Source organism: Pseudopodoces humilis, chromosome 2, assembly GCF_049639895.1.
Source record: "Pseudopodoces humilis isolate 2021_Gansu_Grassland_sample_001 chromosome 2, ASM4963989v1, whole genome shotgun sequence".
Lineage (NCBI taxonomy): Eukaryota > Metazoa > Chordata > Aves > Passeriformes > Paridae > Pseudopodoces > Pseudopodoces humilis.
The window spans coordinates 112,056,131-112,079,684 of NC_142201.1; the positions used below are offsets into that span (position 1 = coordinate 112,056,131).

The 23,554-nt window shown below is 38.9% G+C and overlaps 1 protein-coding gene across 1 annotated transcript in view; it reads right to left on the reverse strand.

The window, feature by feature from the left end:
• The window catches only part of EPHA3 (EPH receptor A3), a 177,095-nt gene that overhangs the window by 105,970 nt on the left and 47,571 nt on the right, over positions 1–23,554 (reverse strand). The window contains exon 3 of the mRNA XM_088051865.1: positions 17,121–17,781. Within this exon, the coding sequence (XP_087907991.1) occupies positions 17,121–17,715 (595 nt within the window). The 5' untranslated portion in view covers positions 17,716–17,781. The remainder of the gene's footprint in view (positions 1–17,120; positions 17,782–23,554) is intronic.

The following is a 23,554-nucleotide window of genomic DNA, read 5'->3' on the forward strand; positions in this document are numbered from 1 at the left end:
CCTTATATTCTTACAACAATATTTGAGCAAATAAAAGCAGTGTGTCTTCTGTAAGCCACCAGGCACATGAGTTATGGAAGTTAAAGCTTATTAAGTGACCTAAAGGCAAACCATTTTAGGAGCAGCAAAAGCCACCTCACTTCTCTTGCAAGGGGATTTCTCATATGATCTCATCCGTAGTGATACTACATTTATTCTTTTTTTATTCTAAAAGAATAAAAAAACAAATCAAACCCTCACTTCTGATTTGTTTTGTGCTAGCTCTTTTCCTCCCCTGAGAAGGTTTAAGCACACATTATGAGCTTGCTCTAGCAATCATTCAAAGCAGAATTCTGACACAAGCCCACAAGAGTTTTGTCTGCACGAGGACCACAGGCCTGGCCTCTTGTGAATACTTTCATTAACACTGAAAGGCTCCTTTGTTTACTGCATGACCAGAACATGCATATGTGCCTATAAATGGGAGGCATTTATCATTCCCAAACAGTGATGAGGTGGCCACGGTTCATGAAGCAAGCAGAGAGATGAGACTCAAGAAATCTGGGTTCTGTTGCTCACTGGGTGACAGATTTATGTGACCAAGCAACTGCATCTTTTCCTATTTTAGTACTCTATTTGTAAAATGTAGATGATATTTTATTGTGCTGCAGAGTGCTTTCAGATTAATGAATTAAATTCCCTGATTAATCATTAAACAAAGAGGCTTCTTTGCAAACATAATCATCAGCACGATGAAATATGAATGAGACACTATCCACTGAGATGCAGGGGAAGCAGGAAACCTCTCATTTAACAAAGCTGAAGTATTTCCATGACACAAAGCTGTGGCTTGGTCCATCTTCACTAAAATTACATATTCTACAGTCACCAGATTTTGTGGACCTTATATGGCAGGCAAGTTTTACAAGATAGAGGAACAGAAGACATAGAAGTAACTTAAGCCCTTACAGGAATTTAACCTCTCACAACCCTTTTGGGGTGCACTGTGCCCATCCTTTGAGTAGCCAGGTACCCCAAATCCTCTGAGCTCACAGACGGCTCTGCTTTAGCAGCACCTGTGCAGTGCCACCTGCCCTGTCCTGTGGTCACACTGGTGTCACCACTGTCCCCAGCCCTGTCCCCAGCACAGGCTCCAGCAGTCTGTGCACTAAGGCAAGCTCAACTCAGACGGGGCAGGAGGGCAGCCCATCAAAAAAGTGCTCCCAAAAGTGGGGAATGACTTCTCTAGTCTGCAGCTGTCAGGTCTGAAATGCATCAGACTGGCTGACCCTGCAGCAGTCATCCTTTCAGCACACTTAAAGCAAGAATAGGGCAAAGTGAAGAAGGTCAGGAAGTAATCATCAACACTATTCTTAGAGAGCCACCTTCTTTTTTATCAGAAATTCTAGAAGTAGTGATTGTCCTGAGTGAGGCGCATGAACCACACCCAGACAGGTCCTGAGCTCAGCTGGATCCAGGTGATAAGAAAAGATTGTATCAAGGTTGAATAAAAAATAGGAGTATGGGTGAGCTGTGCAGCCACTGGACACGGTAAAAAGAAAAAAAGAGATGGGGAATGGAGTGAGACAGCTACAAACACAACTGCAGAGGACAACAGTGAGCCCCTCAGCTCAACAAATCTGCCAGGAACTGGCATCTGATTAAAATCACTCATAATTCACAATTAAAGAGAGTGAGCAAGAGACTGCCACTTAAAAAGAGAACATTTCAGCTCTCATAAAGAATACATAACACTTAGGAACAAAGCAGAGATGATACAAACTATAAAGCATGAAGAAAAAAACACTCATTCAGATCATAATAATTTGCTGCATTATTTGAATAATTACTTTTAAACTGTAAATGAAGTATGAGCTTTACTCATTGAAAACCAGCCTAAAAAAGCCCAAATTTAAGTATTCCAATCACAGCTCAACTTGAGCCCAGCAAATAAACATTTTTTTGGCTACAGTCACGAGAGTTTCTAGGGGTTTTACATAATTCTAATACTTTATTTCTGCACCAAGCTTTCTTTTCACTACACATGCCTTGGTAATTTGTTCTTTAAAAAAAAGTTTTAAACAGACCTCCTATGTTTAAAAGCATCAATTATTGTTTACACCAACAAATCAATTAATCAATTCAATTAAATTCATGTACTTTTTTTTTTTTTCTTTTCTACAATGTTTTCTCAGATGAAATGTGCAACTGTTATTCACTGCTTTTTGTTTCATTTTTTATTGACTACATAACTTGCATTAGGCAAAATTCTTTGATGTTTTGGCAGGTTTTGGCTTTATGGCCAGTGGACTGAGAGGCACATTTCCCTGGTCACTAAGCTGAGCTGCAGGCTGCCAGCCCCAGCATGGGGTCACCCAGCCTGATCCAGCAGCTTCTGTTCAGGTTAAGGTGGAGCATCCCATGCTGGGCCAAGTGGCCTCTTCAGGCTTCACCCCCATGGTTTCCATATGTTTTCAAATAAACCTCCCTCTTCTGTGTTTTGCAAATTGCTCTCTCAAGGCATGCAAAGAGAACAGACTTTCAGTTCTTCTCTTTGTGGGACGTATCTATGCATTTATATATATATATATATATATATGTTTATTTATTTAAATTTTTTAAAATATAGCAGTACAGAGATATAGGTATGACAGAAAGAAAAGATACATCAAAACAGAAAAAAAAAAAAAAAAAAGAAAAGAAAAACAAACAAAAGAAAAGGCTGTAAAGGACAGGCTTTCTCTTAAGGTATTGCACTGACTGATTTGAACCAGAAGCCCAGACCCAAAGCCCTCAGGCATGCTGGAAGTTCAGTCCTGTGAATGCAGTAATTTATGCAAACTCCTAAATTACAGGGAATGAGCAAACCATTTGCAAACCATTTCCATATATTGCTAATTGGAGCATTTTTGGTGCATTTAGCTGTAATGAAACTGGGACCACGAGGACTCTGTAAAGTACAAACCCAAAAGCAATAAAAAACAAAGCCTTCAGGTTATCATAATTCTTCTGTAACAAAACATGTGTGGGCCACTGGTGATATTTTTTGTAACTGATAAAAAACATTTATTTATTTTTTTTATAAAGCCTTGATGTACAATCATTGCATTAAGTTTCTCAATGGCAGGGCTGGATCCTGAATAATGAGAGCTGTAAAAACACCAGGGTGTGTGTAGCTTTCTACAGTCTAAGTTTCAGCTGGACAAAATTACATTTAAACACACAAAATTATTGCAAATACTTGTGCTGGTGAATCTCAGCTGCTGCCTTTTTATTGTTTTGGGAGTTACTATTTTTAGATTAAATATGTGCTAAAGAATCTCTTTAAGTACATATTTGTTTATTAAATTGATCATTTGAAAGTTGGACTCCATCTATGAATAAAGTCATACAGCCAAATGCATTTGTCTTCTAATTGTGTAACATTCACTGGAATTAATAGCACACAAATGGTACATATTTCACTGAAATATTTCAAGGATTGTTGATGTTAGTTATAGAGGCTGGAATCTAAAAGAATGCCACTTGATTAATATTATTAGCACACCAACTGTCTTGTACTTTAAATCACAATACAAAGAAGTGATTTTGAGTGACTGACAAAGCTAAAGATCTTCTCTTGATAAATCAGCTAAACAATTCATTCATAATTTTGCAAATTCCATTATCTGATCTGTATTTTGATTTTGTATTTCACACATACAAAAATTTATTCACTAATGTATCGAACTGCTTTCCTGACTGTAGAGAGAGATGTTGTTTAAGAGGAACAGCATTTTATCAAAAAGCCACACGTTCTCATCCATCCAAGAGCTAATTGCCTGAAATTCTTTACTCTTCCCATTAAATCAGTGGGAACTTCAAAACTGATTTCAGTGACAGCACAAGCAACAACCCTGACACGTGGTTAGAGACTTCGCATCTAAAATGTGAAGACAAAAGAAAATAGATCCTCCACCAGGCAGCCATCCCCCAATGTCCCACCTTCACAGGAGGCAAAAATCAAGCTTTGCTGATGAGGAAAGCATTCCTCCTCATTCGGGCCCCTGCCATTTCCAGCTGACAGGCTGTGGTGTGCCATCATCTGTCTCTGTCACTGCTTCCAGTGGCTCCCACTGCGAGCCAGCCACGAGCATCAATCCTGAGCCCGGGAGTTGCCAGCTCTGAGGTGGGAAAGCTGCCTTCCCCGAGCTACCCACTCCCTCCTAGCCAGGCAGGAATAGCACTCAGGCAGGAAAAGCAGCCTGTGCAGAGCTCTTGGGGTCTGTCACAGCGTGAGAAGGGGAACTGGAAAGTTATGTTAACAACCACAAAGGGAGGAAAGAACGCTCTGACCTTATGGATGGCTGCTGGTGCAGAGGGTGCTCCTGCTCCTCAGGGAAAAGGACTGGTCATTATCACTCATTTCTCTTCCAGCGAGTTCCCCCAGAATGAACAAGCCTTTATTTGTTAGGAAACATTCACTGGAAGTTACAAAAGCCTTCTAAGCAAGCTTTTGATGACTCTGCAATGGGAATGTTTAATACCTCTGTCAATAGTTGTCTGCATAACTAATTTTTTTTTTCAATCTTTACACAAAATCACAGTTGTCACATCTCTTCATGCGTTCAACTTGACAAAAAAGGAACTCTTAATGGGACCTGGTGTGAATGATTCTGCTCACATCCAAGAGCCTCCAGTACATAACAGTCAAGTACATCTCACTCCAAAAATCTTCATAATTACTAGAGAGAGGAAAGAATGTTACATTTTCTTTTTTCCTTCAGCTAGAAACTTTCTCAAATTACTGAAGGACGTGACCGTTATCCAAAACCAGTAAGTGCTTCTATATTGTTTGCAGAGAGAATATGTAACACTGTTTATTCCTTTCAGTTATTTTTAAGTCAACCTTTGGACACAGATTTTCAAGTAATGGAAGAACAGTGTATAGGAATCCAAGAAACACAACATCAAACACCATAAAACAAGGTGAAATGCCCCAAAGCAGATTTACAATCTGCAAGGAAAGACCAAAAGTCTTAACTGTATCAAAACACATCACCCCTAAGATGTCAAGAGAATTCCTCAAGTCCTAGCTCCCAGGAACTTTTTTCAGAGTCTCCACATGATCCTGCAAGATCAGTTGAATCCCATATAAAGTTATGGATGCATAACCTTGTGTTCACATGTGCTTGGGCAGGGGTGTTGGGAATCTGACGGACTTGACCAAACTGATGCAGGCTAAAATCCCCTTTCTGCCTTCAAACTTCCAATCTAGCAAGAAGATGAATGTAGAAGGCAGGAGCACAACTCAGAATTCAATGTGCCTAAGAAAAATAACTCGGGGGAGCACAGAATCACAGAATCACAAAGGTTGGAGAAGACCTCCAACATCCTCCAGTCCAACCTTTGACCAAACACCATCCAGTCCAAGCAAACCATGGCACTGAGATGTCCAGGTGTTTCAGGAACACTGCCAGGGAAGGGGACTCCACCACCTTCCTGGGCAGCCCAGTTCAATGCCTGCTCACCCTTTCAGGGAAAGAACTCTTCCTGCTGGCCGACCTGAACCCTCCCTGGCACAGCTTGGGGCTGTGTCCTCTTGTCCTGCCACAGTTCCCTGGGAGAAGAGGCTGCTCCACACCTTGCCACAGCCTCCTTTCAGGTAGGGCAAAGGTCTCCCCTCAGCCTTCTTTCCTCCAGACCATACAAAACCAAGAAAAGACCTGCAGGTTGAATGACTGCTTCAACCTCGTGGATGTGCAATCTGTGGATGCACATCTGGGGATCTGATGCCAAGGGACAAGCAGGAGATGACAGCTTGGCTGTCCTGAGTGCAACTCAGACAAGGAAGCTTCCCAGCAGATGGATAACTGACAAGCTATAAAATAATCCCTAATTATGAGAGAATTTGGGATAGAGAGCATGCTAGGTTTTAAGGCAGTCATTTAAACACACTGGCTCTGGAAAGTAATTATTACACGGAAAAAAACAACGCATTCAATTCCAAAGAAGCCTTTAATCCATGTTTAAATAAGCTCTTTACTAAACAGGCTTGTGCCTGAACACCTGCTTTTACCACAGGATTTGGCAGTGCTTTGTGTATTTTTCAATTAAAGACTAGTATTTAACTTTTGGGGGGAATCAGGGCCTTCTTGTTCAGGGAAGAGATTAAAAATCAAAAGGTTAGGTTGTTATCACACTGCAGATGTGGATCAGAGGTAAAACTCAAAATCCAGCTGAGTGAAAACTCCTGCAAGCTGTATTACTGTCATCACGTTTCAGATTTGCTGTGGATTAGAACAGATCAGCGGCACGGCTGCAGTGTGAGGGTGAACAGGGATTAACTTTTACCCAGCCCAAAAAGCTCTGCCACCCTCTTCCTCCAAGCCTGCGAGGGATCCATCCTCTGACACCCTCCTCTCGCCTTGTGTAAGGGGCTGAAGAAAGCAGGGAGGGGAGGACTCTGAGTTCTGCTGCACACACACACCTCCTCCCTGGCCACAGCGGCTGCCTGCCCATGAATACGGCATGAAGCAGCTGTTCCCAAAGGATGAGGATGACAAACTGCACCTCTGAGTCATCCCTACAAAGGGAAGCCGTGGATGTGACCATGGTTTCTATGTCACATCACTGACAAGCGCTTTATTTCATGTCCCTCTACCAAGGACACTGCAGAGAGGGGCTCAATCCACTGGACAGAAGGCTTTTCAAGCTCAAAAAAACACAACCCCTGTCCACTGAGTTCAGAACAAGGTGAAGTCTTTTTGGCTTTCAAGTTCACAGAATCACAGAATTGTCAGGGTTGGAAGGAACCTCTGGAGATCTTCCAGTCCAACCCCCCCAAGTCATTTCCATAATTTCTGAGAAACTGTTAGGTACATACCCAGAGTCCTTGGAAATTCAGTGATACAAAGAAAAATCAGGGAAACATTATTAAAATGCTGGCCAGACAAAATTCAGGGAGACAATTCATGCTTTCCTCTGAGAGGAAGGCTCTTGAGAAAGCAACAAACCTTTTCTAGTTCAGCTTCATTTAGACAGGGCTCCCGGAAACACAGGAGATGTGTCACTGTTTACTGCACCTCACATCAGCTTTCAGTCTCTCAGTGCAATGCAGTTGTTATGACAATTCTAATATTATTATTTGCAAGCCAATTCCATGTGAAACTGTGACAGGGACCTACCCAAACATGGACCTGAAGCAGTCACCACATTTTTTTCCCCAGAAACACGAATATCTTTAGCAGTTGAGCACAGACTAAACTTGCATAGAAATTTACATCCTCCTTTAAAGACACCATTGACTCATATTCCAGTCTGAACTAAAATCAGTATTCTTTCTTTTCTCAGGAGAGCCTCTTACTAACTTTTTTTTTGAGAATACTAATTGGAACATTTAGGTTTCAGTGAAATAAGTGTATTTTATTTACTATGGTGATTTTTTTTTTTTCCTCTCTAGTTTCTTTCCTCTCATTCTCCTTCTTATTCTGACCCTCTTATAAAAATGCTTTTAGCTTTCTTCCACCATCTGCTGTGGTTGGTGTGGGCAGAGAAAAGACAGAGAAGCTGATTCCCCTTTTACTGTTCATTTCACTGCCAGGTCACCCCCTCAGACAGTGTGAGGAACAAGACTGGCATTGCTTACAAAATGCCACACACATATAAAAAATTTCACATCTTCCTAATTCCGTCCTCTGCGTTTACAAATATTTGTTATGAGCTTGAGGTGAAGCCTCTGGACACTCAAAGTTAAAAAAGTCAGAGACATTAGACACTGCATGAAAGTAGCAGCTGAAGGAGTTTATTAATAAAGAAATAAGTAAATAAATAAATAAATAAGTAAATAAATAATGAAGATGAAGGTTCATTAGCTGCGGTTACCTGAGATTTCTAACCAGCTACTTCTTCAGCTGAAATGTTCTGGTTCCCACCCAGCCTCCTCCTCCCCAGGAAAACTCCAGTCTTGCAGCTGCAACAGTGATCTCATGCTCGTGGTTAATACACCTTGACTCCACTTCAAGTCACAGTCCCTCAGCCCTGTTTCAGTTTTCCATTTTATCCTTTTGGGAGCAAAACCTGAAAATTCCTAGAACAGATTTGAAGAGTGGCTTCTTAAAATAAACTGCCCAGAGCTGTCATCTCAGTATTAGGATCACATTACCAAAATCAGAAAAAAAAAAAAAATATTGTTAGACCTTCAGAAAGTTCAAGTTGTTCTGGCATCTAAAGAGGCACATTACAGCAGCTGGAGATGCTCCTGTTAAATCTGAATTGTATATTATTGAATATTTTCTTGTATTTATTTTTTATAATAATAAGGACTAAATTATGCCATTCATTAGGAAAACAAAAGAGGAATTTTTACTTACTGGATTCTACAGCATCCTAATATTAATGTGGCAATAAAAAAGTGCTACAGAAGACATTTATAAATAAACAATTCTGTATGTGCATACCTAAATCTCAGAGTTACCTCTAACAGAGATAAAGGGGATGGTCAGATTAGGTCAAATTCTGCATAAGTGACCTCTGTATAGGGTTGCAAAACATCAAAGAACATGTTTAATATTTGACTTTTATATGTTTGCCACACTTTAGGTCTTTTCTTAGCTCAGCTGGGCAACAGATGACCATTTCAATGTATTTTACTGCTTTACTATAATCAACTCAGATTTTTTTCTTTTTTTTTTTTTTTTCTAGGAGAAAGAAAGACCATTTTTTTTTCTTCTTAAAACAACAGGTTTTTGTCCGATCATCATTATGGGGAGAGACAGGGGAATGGGACACACCAAAAAAAGCTGCATTTCTAGATGAGAGCACACTGCTGGTGGAAGGTTTTTGGTCCCTTGTTTAGTGGCATTTTTTAAAGGTAAGAGCTGGGCAAATAATTTATTCTGTTATTCTTCTTACCTTAAAAATGTCTACCACATCAAAAAAAGGTATTTTTAACATAGAACTAATTATTGTGACAAATGATTCCCCTCCTCCAAATTGGAGGACAGATGAATTCTCCCTAAGATTTTGAACTCCTGATGACGACCTTATTCCTACTGACCACTACTGTTTAGGATGAGCAGTGGGAATTACTAATTTCATGAGGTTTCATGCTGTTTTACATGCTCAATTTACTAAAATTTAAGTATGTGAACAAAAGCAGTGTCACTTAAGTGAATTACCCTGCTAAAAGCACCTGAACTCAAGTGCTGCTCTAAACACAGCCTCTAAAAATACATGGTAATTTACTTGAAATTTTTGAAGCTATCATTCTATAAAACTTTGGTATATTTTAGGGTACAAAGAGTGGTCTGGATATGGCGATGGATAAACGGTTATTGTTAAAGCCCCCCCACCCTTTTCTGACAATTAATCATCATTGTTAATAAAAAGTATTATAAAAAAACAACTAGAAAAAGGTCCCTGTACATCAGTTAAGTTATGATTCAAGAAAGCACACAGCTTGGAAAGTAAAGTGCATTACTTCAAGCATATTGTTGAAGAGAACTGTCCTGTATCACTTCTGCAGCTATTCAGGCCTGGCACAGCATCAACTTTTACCATATGGCTTTTTCTTCCCTTGCTGAAAGTGAATCTTCCTGTCAAAGAGCAGCTGTTCTAAATTATCACATCAAATTTTAACCTTACAGTAGACAACCACTGAACCCACAGAGCCGTGACGGTGGAATGGTTCACCTCCTTGACCTGCGAAGGATCTGTCGTTGTTTAGGTCTATCCCTGCCTCAGAACAACACCTATGCTAATTACTGGGGTATCTGATGCAGGTGCTTAAAGATGAAGCTACAAACAAATCCAAGGCAGGGAACTTTGTATTTTCTCTCCCTAAACAGGCTGTGTGAAGTCCAAGTTATTATCTTCCCGGCGTGCCGTAAAGAGTAGCGCTGTGATTTCAAACGCGAGGAGGAAGAGACGCTAGGAATGAACCGAACGTTCCTCAGTTTGTCATCCAAGAAACAGCAAACGCCGACACTTCTCCTGCAGTCTGAGTGCTTCAATAAAGTCTGCTATCAATTGCTGCTTATTTAGATGTCTGCCAACAGCATGTTTTGACAACATCTTGCGCTTCACGCTGAGGAGCAGCAGACTCAGGGAAGATTCTCCTCGTCTTGTACTCGTCTTTCAAGATGCTCCTTACTCTGAGAGCATTTCCAGACTTGTGTGCTATCAAAACTCACAGCTCTTGCTGCAAATGCTGTCTATTTAAAGCCTAGTGCCAGCTGCCAGTGCTAATCCAAACCCCTGTTAGCCTTTGTAAGTCCCACTCTGGAACTAATACGGGGTTGTCAAATGGCTCTGTAAACTCTGCCAGTGGCCGAGAAACCAATGGGAAAAGTTCCCTGAATTCCCACTGACAACGCAATCTTCGTGCAACTCCAGGATGGAAAACCCACCCAAGGCACGGCGAGCAAAACGTGCTGAGGATGATACTCATTGTTTAGCCTTAAATCTTTTGAAAGCCTCCAAAGAAGGGAACCCATCACAGTGAAAAGGTTAAGGAAATGCCAGCGAGATCCCTCAGGATTCTCAGTGACAGGCATCCCGAGGTTCCTGCAGGAAAATGCTGCACACAAGTTCAGTGGTAGTGCTCTTGAACATGTGAGTGTCAGAGAATTAAGGCAAATATTTCTGTGTTCAGAAGAGCAAGTAAATGTTTCACAAACTTGTTAGAGTCTGGGTCCCAGGCAGTGGGGTGTGGTGTGTTTAAGGAGGTTTTTTTGTCAGGGCTTGGAGTGGAGTGGTCATTTTGTTGTTTGAAAAGCAGGTAAGGAAGACAAGGAAAAAACTGTCAACACACCCATTAAGTGGCAGAACAAGCAATTATAATAAAGTGGTAACATATCTGGATTAAACAAACATACAACTGTATTAAGTTGCATTTTGTGAGTCATTAACACTTTTGCAAATATTTCCACTATTTCTGAGTGAACCTATCCATTCCCCACCTGGTTTTAAATACAAAAATTCAATTTTAAGTTATCTAGTCCTGCCTATATTGACATTGTGGTACTGAACAACTTGGAGAGATGTATTGCTAAGTTTTCTAAGAACACTTAACAGTATGTTACATTCAAGCTCCTAATCACTAAATGTTAAAAACTTTATAGTAATATTTATAATCATGTTTTAAATACTTCTATCACAATTTCCAAGAAATTTAGTAAAGGCTTTTTTAAGAAATTAAAAAGGGCTGAAAGAACACTTTTCTTACATGTATGAAAGAATGTGCATAATATTGTATTAAAAAACAAACTCTTTTCCAATTAATTTCAGAATTTTTTTTTTTCTTTTTTGTTCAGGATGTGACAAATGTGGTCAAAAACACACAACATTGTGCCCAATAAATTTTGCCTTAAACACTTGCATTTTTACATCTACTGCTTGTAAGGAACAAATTGGATAATATTTTCCAAATTTGTAAATTTTTTGTCAGAAAATGTTACATAAAAAGTTGGCTGGGATCTTTAGGAAGTACTGAATGCAACATAATTCTTCTCCCATAAAAATAATCTGGACATCTTTGACATAACTTTTGTAAGAGTTAAATAAATTCTAAGCAGGAAGGTAAATCCTTCACTGTTGTGCTCTATGTACTTACAGAATTATAAAGTGGATAAAAACAATGAATATTTTACAAATAAAGTGATTCATAATTTATAGCTGCTGTCATTTTAGTTTACCAGCTTGAAAGATTAAGAGTCCTTTTAAAAAGCATCTCTCCCGCTTTTTAAAATCAAAACAATACAAATCAAAGGAATAAAAAACACACCTCAGACCTCTGCTTTGAAAAATTTGAATCCCCAGCTTTTTCAGATTTCATGTAAAAGGAAACTTTTCTGATAGCTCCATTATTATATTGTATGGTCTCCGTATGATCAATGCCTACATTTTATTACATATAATTACTCCTGTGCAGAGTCTGAGAGCTAAGGCCATGGGTTTTTGCAGTGTAACACATCCAAGACAATTAATTCCAAGGGAAACTTTGCAGTTGCAAAAAGCATTTGTGTCTTCTTCCTGTTTTCACTTGCACAAAATTGAGTAGTTCCTCACAGTATCTTTTTCTCTTTACATGTAAAGTCATAGTTTTTTTTCCCACTGATCTAGAAAGGTAAAAATTAGATTTACTTACACAGAGACCAAACGGTTATTTAAAGCATAGAAATAAAAAAGAAGTCTGGAGAAATGCTTCGCTTCCTCAGTATTAATGATATTTTACATATTTTTACTTCAAGTGCAGCAGTCATTCCACTCAAAGAATTAAGCACTGTATGTGATGGTTCAGATTTAGCAGCCACAGATGGCATTCCTTTCATATCTCCAGAAACTCAGAGAGAAATATGATTTAGGAGATGCTCACTGCACAACTTAAAGCACTGAAAAATTTAGTGTTAGGGGAAATTTTGTGAAGTCATTTTTGCAATAACCAGGCACAGTGGGTGAACTTATCCTCTCCCTCCTTTACCCCTCACTCCCTTTTCTCCCATTCAATCCATCTGATTAACAGCTAAAAGTTAAACACATAAGGAAGAACTGTTGATTTACATTCTTTTTCCTTCTGGCTTTGTTATAAAAAATGTATCAGTCATTCATGATTAAAACTTATAACTTTATTACACAGAATTACATAAGAAATTTACAGTTCAGACTTACTAAATTGCAGCAACTAAAATTTGGTGAAACAACACCATGCAGAAAATATTATTCTGTGCTTTTTGGGTCATTCTGTTCAGGCCCACCAATTTAAATTTTTCATTTGATAACCAGAGCCAGAAAATTTGGTTTTGGTCTAGAGGGTCACACCCGTTGGAAGCCTCCAAAAGAGCATTCAAAACTCACTCACAGTCCCACATGGATAAACAATTGCCCACTGCATGCTTGCTAATTAAGCATATTGTAATGAAAAATAACCTTCTCCATGCCCAACTGGTCTTTCTGAAGTGCATGAAATAACCAACAGAATAGACACATTCAGGATGGAAAAGGTTTATTAGTCCAAACCTGTCAGTGCAGGATTTCTTTTACCATCTGACTGCTGCAATCTTTTAAAAAACAACTCCTGAAATGAGGCTTCCATTATTTCCCTGAGGAGCCTTCTAGATCATTACAGAATTAGACAGATTTCTGCCATTTATCCTACATTTTGCCATTTTTTTTAGTATCAATACCACAACCAACCAACCTTCAGATAGTGAGATTCATTTCTTAGTGTTCAAAATAAAACTGAGTCAAACTTTTCCATGTACAGATCCCTCACTAGGCAGGTGATGTGAATGCTCCTTTTTTAAACTCAATCTCTGGGCTGTTCCAACCTCTAAGCCACTGTCTGATCTCCTCCTGCACTTGAAATTTAATAGTGCACACAAGATTCATTGCCTTTTTCATAAAAATCACATTGTTTACTTTGAATACGTATAGAGGCAGTCAAAAAGGATGAGGAATAGAGCAATTAGTCTGTTCTTTAAAAGAAGGCACTAGTAGAGAGGAAAACTTCAGAAAAGAGGTATTAGAGATGAGATATTAGACATGAAAGAAATCTTGAAATTTGTTAGTATGGAAGCTGAAAAGGGAGCAGTTATTTCCTCACTCTACAGGGACATGGAAAACATTATCCCAGTGACTCTAAAAGAGAAGGGTTAAACACAGCAAGAAATTATGTTTTTCACACAAGGCAAGGCATAGCATTCATTGCCATAAAAATTAAGAGACTAAAAATATAAATGAGTCGAAATATAGACAAGTTACCAAGAGACTGGTCACTGATTCCTACCAAATACAGCCTTTCTTACAAAATGTGTCTTAAATCTTAAAAAGCAGTAGATTGGTAAAAGCTTTACCCATGAAAGCAGCAGTTTTTTATAGTTTCCTATACTTTCCCTTAGTTTCCTTAGGAGGAGGCCATTAGTCACTGCCAGAGAAAGAATATTAAGACAGATCTGACCTGATCTACTCTGTTTGATGAGGAACAAATTGAAAAGATGATTTTTTCCTTGTTGACTGAGGAGCAGGATGGCCATTACTAGAAAGCATTAAGCTCAGTGGGTAGTTCCAGCCAGTAGGGGATTTTTCCCTCTAATTAAAACACACTAATTCTAAGTAAGAAAGAAGAAGCCATAAAAATATAGTTTGGTCAAAGTGGCAAGAAAATGTAATTTATAAAAGACATTGTGAGGAAGATGTCCGGTTCAACCACAAAATATTATAGTAAGACTAAATAGGATCACTGTGATGCTAAAAATAATAGCAAATAGCAAAAATTTGTAATAGCAGAAAGACTACAGTGTATTATATACACCATTTTAATTAACTAACATATGTATTATGTAAGGGGGAAAACAAGTATGAAAGGGTTGCTCCCCAATACAAATAACTTCAGACAAACATAATCCTTCCAAAACACTGAGCAGGTGCACAAGCCTTTGCTAGAGGAGGTATTAAATCTTAAACTGTGTAACCTAAAGCATTGACAAATACCAGAATTCCTCAAAGTGAGGTCTAAAATTCACTTCTAAGAAATCATTTCTCCACACACTCCCAATAAAGAAGACAAGGATGGTCACAGTGCAGCTCTTCCACTGACTGACAAGTAGGGATGTTGCTGCTGTACATGTGAAAATCAAGACACAGAACAGAACAATATTCCACCCAGCAAGAACTCATCAGCTGAGCTGGCTTTTCACAGCTTGCATACAAATGTGTTCTAGAAACATGCACCAGTAACAAACAATGGTCTGAGTTTATGTTGACTTTCCCTGGTTGTGCAGAGAAAAGAAAGCAGTCAAGGAAATTGGTGAAATTTGTGTTATTTGGGAGGCCATGACTGTGCCCAATTTTCCATGACAAAGAAATGCTGTTCTGAATGAAATTTAAATAGGCTGATCTTATATCATTAAGGTCCTTTATTTTAATCCTCAGTAATAATCTCGTGATAATGCAAAAGTACATTGTTTATAAAAACAGCATTATGGAAACAAACAAAAGCAGACACAGTCTGAACACAGGATCAAGTAGTGATGGACACTAAGCTCTTAAATGCTTTCAACTACTGAGAAGACAATAGCCTCTGCTACTAATTACTTCTTCAGACTTCATCTGAAAGTTACTTTTCCTAAATTATGCATTTATTCTAGCCCATGCTTGTAACACCATTTTGGGGTTACATTGCCACAGTCCTGATTCTGCTGTCCTTCTGGTGACAAAAGAAAAAACAAAAAGAAAAACAAAAACCCAAAACAAACAAACAAAAAAAAAATCCTAAGAGATTTTAACTCCCTTAAAAGATGGAGCAAAAGAAGGAGAGGACAGAAGAAAAGGAAAGATGCAGGAGCAGCTTTGAGCCAGAGGCCAAAGCTGAACTGGTTTTCTGAGTTTTCCAACTCCTGCTGCACCACCAATGCTGACACACATGAGGTTTTGAGTTCCTGCTTTTAAAGAGCCACTTCAGTCACAGCACACTGAAACAATCTGATCAATATGCCTTCCAATAAAACTTAGCAGAACATTCTGTGTTAAATCAGAATAAACCAAAAGGACCTGTTGCTATTGTTAATGGCTTCATCGTATATAAGCCCCTTGATCAACAGTGAGTGAGGAAGATAAAAAATCAAACCAGAAAAATATATTCATTCTATGGTCTGATTTTCTCTGCAGAACTCAGTAGGAGCTGCCTTGCCTGCCCCAAGCATTTGAGAACTTGATTTTAATAAAAGTTTAGCCTAATTTATCTAGCTTTACTTTTGCTCAGTTGTAGTCTGTCGCTTTCTGGAGCATTTTTCTCTCTGAGCTCACATGTAACTGAAACTCTTAACCAACAGCTTTCAACCATTTACAGGAACACAGGCTCTGTAGCAAGCAAGAATATACACAGTGGATAGAAGAGTCACTCATCTTTTAGCATTTCTAAATGCTGTAGGAGCCCCTGGATAAAGCATTTCTGAACAATGGAACATCCTCTCCTGAATTCAGCTCTTAACAGAAGAGTTTACTTTGGTTTTTTTATAAGTAGCAGTATCTAACACAGAAAAGCATCCTCAGATCTGGCTACTCAATTTATTCAAAGGCAAAAAATTATTTAAAATCTACTTAAAAGAAAAACCAAAGCAAGAACACTCTTACGCCTTTCCCCAGATGTTTCCCTGTCATTTTCTGAGAAAAAGTCATGACTATGGTTTGTTGGGTTCTCAGTAACTCCCCAGGACTTACTTGTCTGACATAAGTAGAACTGATTAAAAAGAAGTAGGCAGTGTCCCAACCAGGTTCAGAATATTTTAAATTTCAGTTTTACACATGCACAAACCCTACACTAAACATCTCAGCTATTCTGCTTCCAACCATGGGATTTCCAGACATTACTGTTTAATTTTACTTATATATTTGATGGAAGACCCTTCGCCACAGCCAGCACCCTTCAAGGCACTCTGTGAAAAGACTGTATCAGCACAAAACTTCAAAATGTAATTTTATAAAAAGCATAAAAATGTTAGCTGCTATCATCTTGGTTGATATTAAAATTAGTAAATACAACATGATTTTTTCTAAGATTTAAAAGACCATTTCTGTAAAAAAATCCGAATCCCCAGTATACTCTTGTTCTTGGGAGCATTCACATAACCACAGTTTGCAGAAATCAAAAGTTTGGAGAAAATGGAGTTAAAATACACGAGTATTTATGAATAAACTCCAACTACTAATCTTCCAAATGTATCTGCACTTAGTAATTATGCTACAGGAGCAATACCACATGTTTTTTACCAACCAATCCCAATTAATCAGCACAGCTCAGTGGCAAAAGTCTTCTATCGAGACACAGAGTTTAAAAGACAAAAAGATACTGGGAAAAAAAAAATCACTTTTTTGACACAAACATTTATGAATTGTAAACTGGAAGAAGGTCCAAGAGTGGTGAGAGAGGACAGATTTGCTACACAACATGTTACTAAAAATCAACTGTTGACTCTCACCAAGTATTTTTAGCAAATGACGATATTCACACAGCTTAAACAAACCCCATCTCCAGGGCAATTTTAGCACCTAGCTGATTCCTCTGCAGAACCCGGAGAAAAGGAGCACAACCCAACACAGGGAGCGGGGCCGCGCGGGGAAGCCCCTGCTCGGAGCAGAGCCATGGGCACGGAGGGCATCGTTACCTTGGCACGCAAAGCCTCTCTCCTCGTAGCCAGCGTTGCACAAGCACTTGCCGATGGGCACCAGCCACTCCCCCTCCGTGCTGCAGTACATCTTGGGGGGCTCCTCCTCCTTGGAGTGGTTGACACAGGAGCCCCGCACCTCCACCAGCGACTGGGAGTCCATGGGCACCGTGTCTGGGAACATGGCCAGGTTCTTGACGGTGAAAGGGCACTTCTTGAAGTACACCCGCACCGACACTAAGGCAACGCACGCGCCCACGTCTTGGAAAGCCAGGTAAAAGCCTTTCCTGCTGATGGGCCCCACCTCACGGATCTCTGTGTTCAGCTTGAGGATTCGGTCGCCGAGGTCCATCTGGGTGAAGCTCTCGTCGGCCGCGATGGTGTCGATCTTTGTAAACTGGTGCTCCTTGAACTTGACCGAGTGGTCGTCATCCGACTCCATGTAATACAGGTTGAAGGTCTCCTTGCAGGTGCCCAGGACCAGGGGGATGCTGTTGCAGTCCCTCAGGGTGAACTTGAGCTCCACGTAGATCTTCTGAGCCGAGTTGCGCGGGATCCAGTTTGTCCGCAGCCAATTGTTCTGGCTGTGATCCATGACATTGCACACCTGGTAAGTTCTGATTGGAGTGTAGTGCTCGTCAACACCACTGATCTCTTCCCACTGGATTAAAAAATGAGAAACAAGAAAAGAAAATGTTTTAGGATTAATTACTATACCAACAAAAATAACGTTTAGACCAAAAGCTGTGAAAAAGCAAAAATAACTTTGCTTGGACATCACCATAAAATAAACAATAAGCTCTGGTTGAACCTCCTGTCACTCTTATTAAAAGACAGAAACATCTTAAATGAACACAGAATTCACAATTAGTAAGCCAGTTTTTACCAAGTTACTTCAAGGTGGATGAAAGAGATGCTACAGCTGTCTCACATTACTAAAAACGTGTGATTTCCTAAAGAATAAGCAGTGCTGTCCCTTCACCCACAATTCTTTATGCTACACTCACCTCAAATGGAAGAGATCCTCAAGGTCAACACACATTTGCACTGTTAGAACCAGTTTTATTTCTAATATTAAACAAAAGCCAACAGCTCCAACTGAAATTCCATACAGTCACAATAAAATGTTACAGTTTCACATTTAGTCAAAACATTACAATGGATTTTCCTTGGGATATATGTAGTCCAGACAAACAGTAACTCCAGAAACTGGGATAAGCTGGACTAAGAATTGCTACCAATTTACCGTATCTTGATAAATTGGTTCTTCTGTGGACTACATAGGCTGTGACACTGGAATAATTTTTGAAGAACACAGGATCATGATTTTTTTTTACAGCAGTCATCAGCTGATAAATTCTCTTAACCCAAAATATGAAGGAAGGGGCGTCCTACTTGTGAATTACTCACATACCAGTCCTACCCGGCTTCCAAAGTCACACTTACCAAAGAGAAATACTTAGCAACTACAGGAAAAAATGAAACAAAAACAAAACAAAACAAACAAAAAAAACCCCACAAACAAAACCCACAAAAAAACCCCAAAACAAAACAAACAAAAAACCACAAAAAAAAACCAACAAAAAAAAACCCACAACAAAAACTGGACAATCAAGTTACCCATGTGACAATCAAGTCACATCACAATCAATCAACCCATTTCCTATCTAAGGTCTCAGTCAAATAATTGTTTTACCTAAGTCCCTTTTGTTACAGGACTTTAGCACAGTGCAGACAGTAGGAGAGGAAAGAACTCTTCCCAGTACAAAGACAAAAATCGTGGTGCAGAAGTGCATAGTTTCCTGGGTTTACAATGCACATATATCACACACATAAACAAAGTTAAAAAAAAACATGGCCACATCACAGTGGCATCAGAGTTCCCAATCCACTAATGTAAGGAAGTTTTGATCTGACTAAGAGTTGGTCTGCCCAATGAAATTGTCCACACACCACTGAAGATATGATTTTAAATCACTTTTTAAACCAGCAGATAAAAGCAGTATAAATACTCTCCTTTAATTGAAACCAAGTTTACTGCAGTTCACTTTACAGACCTGACAATGCACACATTTTATCTCCTCCTGCCTAGTTCAACAGAGTTAAAAAGACAATCTTGGATGCGCCTACAGCAGCTGATGTGCTGCAGCATGCCATGACAGAATCCATTTCCATAAAGAGCCGGCAGTGCAGGGACTTTGTGAGTCAAAATTACCGCATGAGCTCATGGCCACTCGAGCGCTTGGCACCTCACACGAGGATGAGCTGCTGCCTGCAGAAGAGGCAGCTGGACCCTGGCTCCCAGCCTCTGCCAGCTTCCCAAAACTGAGTGAAGGACTCTCCTCTGACAGATGTCCTTGCACAAGCCCAGGCCCTGAGCCAGCGATCACACCCTGCCTCAAAGGACCATAATTGCCGCCAGTGAAGCTGGATGCACTGATTTGTCTGCAGCTCTTACCTGGACAAATAAATACCGAGTAACAACACCTGGATGAAACTAGACAGGGTTACATAATGAAACCAAATTTTACAGACATTTTAAGCAGCTCACACTGATTCAGAAGTCACCTGGTGATTATCATTTCCATGTAATTTCTAATCAGTTCTATTTTAAATGTCCAGTGGGTGATAGAGACAAAACCAGGAACTGGCAAAGTTTCAGACATCTCCACAACAAAATATTAGTTTTCTGAACAAGTATCATGGTATTTTTTTTTTGGGCCATAAGTTTCTTATCCAACATGCTTACAGAGACTTTTGAATGTAGATATGGGACTTACATAACAAATGCAGCATCACTACTAAGTTTATACATATGCTACTATGTTTATACATCCAGAAGTTTCAATTAGTAACTTCATGTAATTATAATTTCAGTAATTTTCAATGAAGATCAAATTGCCTGGATGTCTATGTTAGCCAGAACAACATGAACAACTTAAATTTACAACATGAACAATAAAATTTTAATCAATTGTTGCCTCTTATCAAATATTTTTAGTAAATTACACTATTCACACAGCTGAAACAAACCCCGTTTCAACTTACAGGAAAAACAAAATTTTAAATCTATCATTTAATGCTGAAGCATTGCTGAAGGGAAATGCCACGCTCACACTGGGTGCTAATATGACTAAAATACCTCAACAGTTATAAAACTGTGGAGATTGCAGCTATTTCATTAGAAAACTATGAAATAAGTCACCAAAACTACAGGAAGAGCATTCAAATCACAACATGTACTAGATTCAAGCACATTTGGGAATTCAGTAATTATTATTATCAAAGTAAAGAGCAAGCAGTACACTTGCATTTCTCATACATTGCAACTCTTCCCAATAAGCCTTTGTATTGCCTTTTCTAAGGGATCTTAGTGGTAAACAGATTATCAAAAACACTGAGCTTTTTCTATTAAGTAAGGTTTCCCAAAAACCTGTATTCCTACTTGTTTTAATTTTTTTTTTGGTACTTGCAATTCACGTGTTCAGCTTGCTCCATAAAGTTACAATGGTTACAAAATTTCATTTAAAAAAAATTTAAACTAATAAATAGAGAGAAATTCTTACTCCAGTGATGGAAATATGTAGGGAAAATAATAAAACAGATGGATGGGGGGAGAAAATAGGACAAAAGACTTGTGGGTTGAGATAAGGAGAGGGAGAGATCACTCACCTGATACTGCCACGGACAAAACAGACCCAGCCCGGGGACACTGGCCTAATTTATTATTAATCAAACGAGATCAAGGTAGTGACAATTAAAAACTAAATCTTGAGTAGCTCTGGTCCATGGAGCGTTACACTGCAGAGGCATCCCAGCTGGAATTTCTCTCTTTCAAGCCTGTACAAAACCTATGTATATTTATCAGTCTTGCCTATTGTTAGAGAGGAAATTAATAGGCAAGTCCTAAATTCTGGAATGATGAAATGACAGGGCTATCCTCCTCCAAGTCCAATAGGAATGATAAACACAAAAATTTTTAGGAAGATGTTGATAAAAAAAGTGTCAGGGAGTCTGTGACAGAACGATGTGGGACACAATTTCTGAATTCATATTATTACACAGTATTTATGTCATATTCTCCTGATGCCTTCAAGCACTTTCAATACTTTTGAAGCACGTCCAGAAGTGCCACAGCACCACTCCCTTCCCAGCGTGTAATCTGGCTTTCGGAAAATGTTCTTTTGTTTGCTTTTCACTTTTTAAAATCTTCTTTGGATACTGTTATTGACAAGAAACAAGAGATTGCTTTCAGTGGTGCAGGAAAACCTCCAGATCCTCAGTGAGAGGTTCTAACTCATGTCCCTGAGTGACAAAGTTGGGCCAAAAAGGATTTTCTTCTCCAAAATCTGGCACTGTGCTGGACTTATGGCTTTGGTTTATTTCTTGCAATTTCTTTACAAAAGAAAATGTACAGAAGGAAATGTGGGACGTTTCAGGATGTTATGAGCAGACTCAATGAAAAGCTCCCTCTCAATGTGGGAATCTAGGGCACGAGTGATCTCAATTCTTTCATCCTGCCTGTGACATCACTTTTTGTTTCTTTTTATCCATCATAATAAAAAAAAAAAAAAAACTAAATTACAGTAAGAAACAGAGGGACATTCTGTGATTTGCAATACAACATATATAACTCTGTGATTGCAAAAAAATCCCTATTTTTTCTATCAGCAGCACATTGCTATAAAACTGTTAAACTACAAAGTGTAAAACTCCAACTTGAGATAAGCATTAAAATAATAAAAGTCTAAAGAAAAAGAACCTCCCCAAATACTGTTTAAAAGCTTAACAAGATAGTAGCAGGATGCAAGAGCTCTGAAAGGTTGCTATTAACAAAAACCCTGTAATGACTATATTATAGGAGAATGCATTCCAGAGCAGCTCATCAGTACGAAAACTTTCCTCGTAACACCACCAGAGACACTGATTCAAGGCCCATAAATACAAGCCAGCTGAGATCAGAGGACAGAAAATTATCTGATTTGAGATTTTAAGAAACTTTAAAAGTTCCGTGGAATTTTTTTTCCTACATTTGACATTCAAAAATGAATGAAATTACCTCATGCCACTGGGTAGTAAGTAAGTAAATAAACACTCTGGCCAGAGTTTTTTGTTTTTTTCTAAATTGTAAATGAAAAAATAAGTCACACTGCAAGAGTTTTCTGATTAAGTTATGCACACAGTGAAATTATCATTTCTGTCACATAAACCTTCATGAGACACAGACTTTGGTACACTCATAGCTTTGACCTAAAACTTGGGTTTCTTCATAGCTAAACAAAAAAGTTTCAGAATTACAACTAAGACAAAATACTAGTATCTTGTCATGTGAGATGAGAAACTCAGTAAGTGTATCCAGACACTAAACTTTCCCAATAAAACCTGAGGTCTAGAATTTTCACCATACAACTAGCCCCAAACTTATCCCAAATTAACCAAACCAGTCAGACGTGTGTTCCATTAAGTTATGCTTCTGAGCTTTTAAAGAACTGTGAAGTAAAATAAAATGAAGATTGTAATAAATGTCCTACAGAAGCTAAGCATCAATAATGAAAAACTGGGAGTGCATACCTTATCATGGGAATACTCCACTAATAATTAAACCAAATTGCAGAAAGATGAGGAAAGCCATCTTTTTCCCCCCATCTCTAACTGCCAGACAGATGAGTACTTCATCATCAAATCTGTAAGGCCAGCTGACTCTCACTCCTCAGCAAGCCAAAGCCTCTTAATCACAGTGAGGTAAAAAGGGCACCACAAGGAGGAAGACATCTGACTTCCTAAGAGACATCTGAATCCAGCATTCAAACACCCCTTCAGAGTTTGGACAAGCAAAGAATTTACAGCTTAATTTTTTTAATTTTTTCTTTTTTTTTCCTAGGCTATATATCTCCTGGAGAAGCAGGTTTCAATCTTATTTATCTCACAGGTCAAGCAGATTTTCTGGGAAGCTCTCAACACAACAGTCCCCATGGCTGAAACCTGTACTGAATAATAATTTTTATAAAAGCACCTTTCTCCACAAGCATTGAATAAACTAGGTAAGATTCAGCCTCTAAGTGTAGATGTTTCAGAGGTGGAAATTTACCCAAGATGGATCCCACACAAGGCTGTGGATGTGGAAATCTGATGAAAAAAGAAAAAGTGTCTTCAAGTAATGATAATCAGAAGTTTATTTCACACGATGTTAGACATGACACTTAGCTCATAACAATCAGCTCCTGTAAATATTTAATAATAACACAAATAAAAAGTATCAGGTTGTCCAGCACCATCCTCTGCTCCACCTAAAGCACTACCTAGCACCTAAAACTGGCTGAAGCCACACATGCAGGGATGGCAAACTTTTATAAAGAAATTACCAGGACACAGTCCATCAAAACTGGGAAGAATCCACTTCTCCAAATTGTTTGTATTACCTGAACAGCAAGATA